A 9,192-nucleotide genomic window follows, 5' to 3' on the forward strand; every position below is an offset into this window, starting at 1 on the left:
AGTAAAACAAACGGAGCCTAAATTTTTATGAATAATATCTTTATTTTTTTAATACTTAATTTATTAATGATTTTTATTAGAAGAAATGTTTAAAATCTCATTATCAAATAAATTTAATAATAAGAATAAAGGAATTGAGACACTTGTAAGGAAAAAGAAATGAAAGGAAGGTAAAGAGTAAATAGACAAGAAGGAAGGATGAAACAAAGAAACATGAAGGAAAGAATGAAGAGTGAAATTTGTTTTGAAAAGTCCACAAGATTTAAAGCATTGGCTACAACCTTGGTCCTTTTTCCTGCCCACTCCACTAGTTTTCTAAATCTGAATATTTTTATTACAATAAATACTTGCTTCAAGGCTCTAAACCTAAAAAAGGAAGTGAAGACTGAAAGAGAGTTGGAAAGAAAGATCAACCCCCTGCCCCCCCCCCCCCGGTTCTTGCCTTTTTCATGCTTTATCTCTCCTTCTTTCTCTCCATCACTTGAATACCATTATCCATTTCTCTTTGTTTTACTTCCATTTTCATGCAATCCCTCAATCCCACCCCCTTTCTCTTTGCTTTCTAACTCTTTTTTCTTTTTCATCCAACCTTTTTTTTTTTAATGGCTACCCATCCAAACTCCTCTCTTCTTTTGCAACTTGTTTAACACTACTTCCTCCACTCCACAGTTCCCCCCTTTTCTCCCTCTCCTTTTCACTCAAACTCCCAGTCCACAACTTCCCAAGATAAGATTCTTCCCCTCCTCTGCTAGATTTCTGGGATTCTCTCTAAGGTATCCTTTTAGCTTCTTTTTCTTTAACTGTCCCTTTAATTTTTAGTATAGATTTCAAGTCACTTCCTTCTATTTACTAATTGTTATGGTATAATTTCAAATGAAATGAAATTTAGATAATTCAGTGATAAAATATACCATCAAACAATACAAAGGTCTTCCAATACAAATCTCTGTAAAAATGGTAGGGTTCTTCTGTTAGAACCTCTACACGTTGTACTGATATAATTATGTCACGGGTTAAAAAAAGAAACAAAGACCCATATGAAGTCTTCCCTTTTTCAGTCAATGAAAGTGGTGGTGCCAACTTGTGCTCAAACTCCAAAGAAAAAGAAAATGTCTCTACTTTAGGAAACACCCTATTTGAACAACAATTTTATATATATTTCTACTACATGAGCACAAGTTCTAGCTTCCATCATCCTTCATTAACATTTCCAATGATTAATGTAGTTTTTTTTAAATCTCCAATTCGGATTATTTTCATCTGAAGAAAAAAAAAACTAATTTTGTGGTAATATTGGCCTTTTCATCCTTAAATATCTTCCATTTTTTTGTGGTTGGGCTGACTCTAATGATGTGACAGTGACATATGTATCGAGCATTCGATTACCATAAAAGTTGTATTATTATTTCGTTTTAGGGTATATTGCTATTATTTATTATTATTTTCCTTCATCATTCTTCTTCTCTTTCACATGTTACTTCTTGGATGCTAGGAGGAGTAGAGAAAGCTTCATTAGGTCTCATATATATTTTCCAAAAGCCACATCGTACGACAAATTTAAAAGTCAAACCAGGGCGAACTCTTTCCTAAAGTAAGTTCAATGTGAAATTTTGTTTAAGGAACATTAAAATGTATCGAGTATTGGTGAATTTCATTAAGATATATACAATTCATTTCTACAATTAAACTTATCATAGCTAAATGTAATTAATTGTGAACTACCCTTCATTTGATATTTTTATGTATTAGCAAGCAAATATTCTACTTCTGGAATTGTTGGTCTGATTCTGATTTTGTTCATGTGGAGAAAGGTGATGGGCGATGTTGCATCAATATTGAGCGGTTAAAGTCCAGAAGCTCTATAGGTGAATCGAGCTTGGCTTGGCATTTACGATTTGAGTTATTTTGAAGATATATATTTTAAGGGTGCTGCGGGTCCCTGTTGATTCATGGAACCATCATCATCTGCTCCGTTTAAAAGGGCTCGACCTCCTGGCAATCGAAACCAAGTACCTTCATGCTTAGTCGACGGTTGCACTGCAGACCTCAGCCAATGCAGGGACTACCATCGACGCCATAAAGTATGTGAAGTCCACTCTAAAACCCCAAAAGTTATTATAAGGGGTCAAGAACAACGGTTTTGCCAGCAATGCAGCAGGTAATTAAATAATTACAGCAGCTTTAATGCTTGTGTTTTGATGTCTGATGTGTAATACCATTGTTGGATTGCAAGAGAAATGGAAATCAATTTCATAAAGTGCTCTTATCCTGCCTGCCCCTTGTGTTCCATTCTTTTTTTGTTGCATTTCGTAATGATAAGTGATTAGTTTATGGTGAATGCAGGTTTCATTGTTTGGTGGAGTTCGATGAAGGAAAACGAAGCTGCAGGAAGCGTCTCGATGGACATAACCGAAGACGGAGAAAACCTCAACCTCAACCTCATTCTCTATCTGTAAATCCAGGAAGATGTCTTTCCAATCTCCAAGGTTCGTCTGGATTTTGTAATGTTCAAATAAGAATCTTGTTTTCACCTTCTTATTCCTATGTATATGTAGTAGCTTTGCTTGTTCTGATATAAATTAATGAGACTCTGCTGCAGGTTCTAGACATTTACCGTCCAGTAGTCCCCAAATATTTGCCACTACTGCCATAACCTCTTCTTGGTTGGGAACTGCCAGAATGGAACCTGATATAGGCTCCGAATCCAGCCGAAATGGTTTCTTCAGTGGATCCTTTCCACACAGCTACAAAAGGGAAGAACAGTTGTCATTATTACAAACCAATCATTCATCACTCCATGGAGTTTCTGTTTATCAGTTACCTTTATTAAGCAATGGTGTAGGCAGCAGCCGAAAAATGTTCTCAAATGCGATCGACTCCGATCGTGCTCTCTCTCTTCTGTCATCACAGCCGGCTGAGACTCGGGAGATTGGTTTGAAACCCATGGTGCAATCTGGTCCAACTTCATCACTGATCCCAAACATGCAGTATAATGGTGTAGCAATGGAGGGTGAGCATGTTTTGGCCACTGATGGCAATGGTAACACCAACATCGATGGACAAGAAATGTTTGGATCTGCAAATGGTACTTAGCAGAGACTATCCTTCTCATAGGAGTAATATGCGCCATTTCCATCCGTGTAGCATGAAATCGGTGGGGTGAAGTAATGCTTTTGATATTCAGAGCCTTTTTAAGCAATGGCAAATATATTTATGTAGTTCTGAAACCAGAAAGTAGTTTGGGTTTAAGATTATCCGGTGGAGTTCATCCATTCTACTCTTCGTAGTAATAATAATTGAATTAGAATCAAATGTTGCAATGAGTAGCCTAACAACACAATTGCTGAGCTCAGGTCGTGGCATATTCTTTACCAAGCGATATATGATCTCAAGATGCCATCTCCTACGGCCCTAAACATAACTTTTATATAGATTAGTGTTGCATTATAAATGATGACATCACGAACTAACTAAAATACAATAAAGGTAAGCGCACCTATCGAATGGTAATATAAATATAATAAGTCGAGAATATCGTATCCACAATGACTAAAAGTACTAGTAGTTACTATCTTTTTATTATTTAGTCGAATAAATTGAAGGATTTGTTTTAAAATCTAATTTTAACTAGACTAATTACTAAGTGACAGAGGGTGAATTGGGAAAATAATCGAAGAATAACTTATGAGTGAGACAATATACAGGAAAGAATCCACCTAGACTTCACTTATTATTCTAAATTTGAATTAAACGATTTATTCATTTGACTTAATCCGTAAAAATCTCTCAATTATATTAATATCTCTTTTAAGAATAAAAATAACTGACTCTAGGTTAATTAATTAAAATCTCTTTTTAATTAAAACCTCTATCGTCACATTAACTCGATCTATGGATTCCCTTATTAGATTTATGTCGTCCTATTTCTAAGATTGCATGCACTCCACTCAATTACGCTAGATCTACTCTTAAACAGTGACTTTTGCTTCACTGAATAAGCACATCAATAATGAATTAATATCATAAAAACATTAAACATGAAGGTAAGTAAACATAATTGAAATCAAAAACAAATATTTATCATGTAATTCAGAAAAATCAAATAATAAGATCTGTCATAAGTTTCATCTTCCCTAGCTATCTAGGAAATTTATATCATACTTAGAAAGGAAAACATCTCAAAAATAGGAAAATAACAAAACATAAAGAAACCCAAAAACTTCTAAAGAAATTGAATGGAGATCTTCAATCTTGAAGAAGATCCTGCTTCTGAGTTGAGTCCGTCGGCGTTCTTTGAGTAATTTCTGCATTCTACTCTGCGTGTCCCCTTAGGTCCTCTTCTAGTATGTATTTATAGACTTTAGAATGCTCAGAAACACTAAAAATTGGCTTTTTCCGCGTGTTTGAGAAACAGGGAGTGATATCGACACAGGCTGCTACATGGGCGTGTGGCTAGCCCGTGTGGAATTGGCTTGGTCGTGTGGATCCTTAAGACTACCCGTTTTGTCTGATTTTGGCCAGTTTTCTGCTCTTTTTGCTCCGCTATGCTTGCCTAAGTGTATAAACATGAATTAAAGGATTAGGAGTATCAAATTCACTAAATTATGTAATAAATCATCCAACAACATGCCAAGTATGGGATTAAAACATGTTACATTTATGGTTTATCAATAAATACTATAAAATCAATAAAGAATAAATACTAATGCCTTAATCAATCCACCATATCTTATAAACAACTCAACTTATAAAATGGAATGTCATATGGGGAAGTAAATTGTCCAGCATAGCATAGCCACCGATCTTGAACAAATTGTGCTAAAAACAGGGGGAACAACGTCGTCAGCTTAATCAAATTCGAATGAGAGGTAGGCATCAAAGTTGAAAGCCCCAATATAATAGGCGAAGAATATATCCATTTATCCAATTCCCTGCATAAATGCTATTTTCTATTGGTTTCTTTACTCAATTATTGTTTCATTCTCGGAATTAGATGATGGAAAGGCACAACGCTCTCTCTATATATAGCGCAGTTAAGTCATCCTTTCATCACCACTCAGCTTCTTCTAGTTGGTGTTACTAGATAACTGAAATGGAGGCAACTCAAAAGAGGGGGTACTTCAAAGGCAAGCTAGCCAAGTCTTTGTCTCGAGTTACGAAGGTGGTTCCTTGCCCACCATCATCCATTCCAAGGGTGTCTAAGTATTCCCATGCTGCTATTTCCAAGCAACAGCCAAGTCGTTTTCATGAACACAAGAGTGTTGCAAATCTTCCATCATCCATGCCCAAGGATTCTACTGCTAGTTACCACAACAGCTTGCCATTTGACGCTTTGGGAGGCCACAAGCTTTATTTCTAATGTGCGGGAACGTTTTAAGCCTGACAGGAACTGAACTTTACAACATTAATCTCTCATAAGCCACAATTTATAAACAAGGTTTGCATTGCCGAATTAGATAGGGATAATTCTCTATTGTTCAATGTAGATTATCGTCACCTCTGTTTAATGAAATTGGTTGAGGTATATTCTAAAGTTAAAAATGTAAAAATTTATTCGGAGTAATGTAATTTCACATAAAAACGACTTAAATTGGTATTAATCTCATTGAATGAATGAAGAAGAAATCAAATATACTTGTAAACAAAGTGAGGCGAGTTGGGCAACATCCAATTTCATTTTATATCAAAATGGGCCAAGCCCGTCAGCTTAGAAGGATTAATAATTAACCCATTATCATCTAATATTTAAATGAATAAAAATTAAAAAAAATCAAATTTTCACTTAAATGAAATTTTTATTTAATTAAAGTATAATAAAAATATATTTAATTTTTATATATGTTAATTAAGTTTTAACATATTTTACCCCTTCTTTAAACATTTATGTAAACTTTTATAAAATTTGAAAAATTAAATAATATATTTTAAATATGCATGTTAAACAGTTTTAAAATTTCTAACTTTTAATTTTTAAAAAAAAATAAATTATGTAATTTTATAAAAGCATGATATTAAAAATTAAAAATGAAAATTACTTCTTTAAAGTTGTTTATTATTGAGAAAACTATATCTAAAACTACTTTAAATATAAATATGAAAAAGAAGTATTTTAGTATTTTGAAACTCAACATTTCCATTTTTGCTTTTGTGCATTCTTTTATAATATATATATATGATTATTTTTTTTGAAAATATCCTATAATTATATTTGATTGACAAATTAAGATATATAAAACAAATAATAATCAATCGATAATGATATATTGCATTAGTTGCAATTTTGAGCCATTTATACATCGTGATTATCATATGATGTTTAATACTCGTGTTGATTTTTTTTACCACTAATACCCATGTTGATTTATGAGAACATTTTTTTAAAAAGTAATTATAATTTTAATATATGATTTCATATATTATTACTAAAACAAATGTAATTATCATTATCGATGTATGTGTTAATACATAATTAATAAAAAATATAATTATCCCTTCATTTTATGCATTAAATTTACCTTGGTTTGAATCCTTTTAGAAACAACTTTTTATTTAATCAGTTTGCTCTCTGTAGCACGAGTTTTGTCTGCTCTTTATAGCATGGGTTTGTTTCTTTTGTTTTGTTTTGTCTTTGACTGTTTAAGTTTTCTTGAGTATTCTGGGTAGAAGTGACATTTTACTATGGAATCAGAAATGGTGAGTCTCAATCTTGAGGATGGGGAAGAGGAAGGTGTGCTTTTGCCAATAGATCCAGAATTACAAAGTTCGACGCATGGGTACTACTTGGTAGGAGGTTTTCTGACGGTAAGTGTAGTCCATTTTCAGACGATGAAAAACACAATGGCGAATCTGTAGCATCCCTTAAAGGGTGTTCAGATATCAAATCTTGGGGCAAGAAGATTTTTATTCATATTTTTCCATGAGATTGATATAGATCGGGTTGTAAAAGGGACTCCTTGGACATTTAACAATCACCTTTTAATCATACATCGTTGAAGAATAGTGAAGATCCAATGCAAGTACTGTTGGTTTCGATAGCTTTTTGGGTAGAAGTGCATGATTTAACCCCAGGTTTTTTTCTCGGTGACAGTGGCTAAACAATTGGGGAACTTTGTATGGATATTTCTAGAATATGACACGAAACTAATAAATAGAGGTCTAAAGAACCATCTCCAGATTCGTGTTGAGGTAGATGTCAGAAAACCTTTGAAAAGGAGAAAAAATATTGTTCTTTCGTTATCGAAATTCACTTATGTGAATTTTCGGTATGAAGGACTCACTATTTTTTGTTTTTTATGCAGCTGCTTGGGTCATAATGACAAGTTTTGTCCGGTCAGATTGGATCGAAGAAAAAATACCCTGGAGTTTGGGTAGAATATATCTCTAAAAGTGCACATGATGAGGGCCAATAGAGAAACTAGTGTTTGGTTACGAGAGGAAGGAGATGAATTGTCAAAGGAAACTAATCCAAACATGCCTGAAGTAGGGGGAGTGATTTGAGGAATATACTAATCCAATCTTTGGGTTTAATTTGGAGGGATCTCAATTTATTCCTAATTTGAATCTGAATGGATCCTCTAGTGGGATGGGCTGAATTAATATGGAACATGATCTTGAAGAAAGCCTAATAGCAAATGTCATAGGGAAGAAAGCCCAGAACATATGTTTTGATTCCTAATGTTTTTGAGTTATCTGATTCAACAGGAATTATTGCTAAGCAAAATTATGTTCACGTTTATTAAGGACCAGCGGCTACCAATGGGCAAGCTAATCGGGCACAATGAAAATCCTATCTTGGAATGTTCGCGGATTGGGGAGTACGCGGGCATATAGAAGGTTTTGTTTCATGATAAGTCTATTAATCCTCAAATTGTCTTCTTCATGGAGACAAAACTAGATGGTTAGCAAATGGAAAAGGTACATAGAAAATGTGGTTTTATAAATGACATTGATGTTCAACCAGAAGGATTTCGAGGGGGCTTAGTCTTGCATGGAATAGCAATGATTTGATTAGCATTCGGATTTTTTCAAAAAATCATATTGATGTTGTCATCAATGGAGGTGATAATAATTTGATGTGGAGATTCACCAATTTTTATGGAGCCCCGAATGTGAGATATAGAGAGGGTAGTTGGGATCTTATTCGAAATCTAAAAAGAGATTGTAACATGCCATGGATTATTCGTGGTGATTTTAATGAGATTTTATATTCACATGGAAAAAGAGAGATGCTCTAAGGGATGAAAGGCGAATGGAGAATTTTAGACAGGTGTTAGAGGAATGCAATCTGGTGGATGGATGTTTTTTGGGACCTTGGTTCACTTGAGAAATGGGGACTTATCATATACTAATATTCATGAACGATTGGATAGATGGCTAGTTAACTCGGATTGCTTAAATATTTTTCCTAATTTTTCAATGGAACACCTTCCGCATCCATTTTCGAATCATTGTCCGTTGTTAGCTTAGATGGAGAAAGGTGCAAATTGTAGAAAAAAAGGAACTTTAAATTTGAAGCTTGGTAAGTATTGGAAGAATCTTGTGGAGATGTCATTAGCCAAGTATAGGAGGCTACATCGAGCGATGTCTTGAAAAAATTGGAGGTTCTAATAAAGGCCCTTATAGAGTGGAAAAATCATTGCGAAAGAGTCGAGGTGATGTACAAAAAAAGCTGAAGAATAGATTGAAGATGTTTACTGAAGGGGAAAGGGACGATGGGACAATGATAGAAATTATGGATGTTAAATTGTAATTAAACTAGGAGATGGAGAAACAAGAAGCTTATTAGGAACAAAGGGCCTGAGCTAACTGGCTAAAATTGAAGGATAGGAATACTACGTTTTTCCACAAATTTATTTCCCAAAGGAAGCATATGAATTGAATTAGGGGTTTGGAGAATGCATTAGGGTTTTTACGAATGAAGTGGATGAAATGGAGGAAATTGCTTGAGAATATTTCTCCAATCTATTCACAACTAAAGGTGTAGGTGATATGGGCCATATTTTCTGAAGAGTGGAACATTGCATGATAGATGAGATGAACCAAAGCCTTATGGCAAAATATTTAGTTGAGGAAGTTTTTGAGGCCTTAAAAGGAATGGGTCCGACCAAAGCTACTGGAAGTGATAACTTTCCTGCGATATTTTTTTAGTATTTTTGGCATATCGTTAGAAGGGACATGAGCAGTTTTTGCTTA

The 9,192-nt window shown here is 34.2% G+C and overlaps 1 protein-coding gene across 3 annotated transcripts; it reads left to right on the forward strand.

The window, feature by feature from the left end:
* Positions 1–309: 309 nt before the first annotated feature.
* Positions 310–3,312, forward strand: LOC107916799 (squamosa promoter-binding-like protein 13A). Of its 3 annotated transcripts, none has more exons than XM_016846172.2 (5): positions 339–773; positions 1,493–1,591; positions 1,812–2,158; positions 2,344–2,486; positions 2,600–3,312. In XM_016846172.2, the coding sequence occupies exons 3-5, from the start codon at positions 1,950–1,952 to the stop codon at positions 3,091–3,093; spliced, it is 846 nt and encodes a 281-aa protein (XP_016701661.1). In that variant the 5' UTR covers positions 339–773; positions 1,493–1,591; positions 1,812–1,949; the 3' UTR covers positions 3,094–3,312. The 3 variants fall into 3 exon arrangements, with proteins under 3 accessions (XP_016701662.1, XP_016701661.1, XP_040966622.1); XM_041110688.1 differs by having other exon boundaries at positions 379–773; positions 1,808–2,158; XM_016846173.2 differs by lacking the exon at positions 1,493–1,591 and having other exon boundaries at positions 310–773.
* The last annotated feature ends 5,880 nt before the right edge of the window (positions 3,313–9,192 follow it).

The sequence above is a fragment of the Gossypium hirsutum genome, chromosome A01, assembly GCF_007990345.1.
Source record: "Gossypium hirsutum isolate 1008001.06 chromosome A01, Gossypium_hirsutum_v2.1, whole genome shotgun sequence".
Lineage (NCBI taxonomy): Eukaryota > Viridiplantae > Streptophyta > Magnoliopsida > Malvales > Malvaceae > Gossypium > Gossypium hirsutum.

What these genes read in the sequence shown, in the direction of transcription:
- LOC107916799 (XM_016846173.2), top strand. Translation starts at nt 1,950, where the DNA reads ATGGAACCATCATCATCTGCTCCGTTTAAAAGGGCTCGACCTCCTGGC. An exon ending in TTTTGCCAGCAATGCAGCAG is followed by an intron (nt 2,159 to 2,343) that starts GTAATTAAATAA and finishes TGGTGAATGCAG; the next exon opens with GTTTCATTGTTTGGTGGAGT. An exon ending in ATGTCTTTCCAATCTCCAAG is followed by an intron (nt 2,487 to 2,599) that starts GTTCGTCTGGAT and finishes ACTCTGCTGCAG; the next exon opens with GTTCTAGACATTTACCGTCC.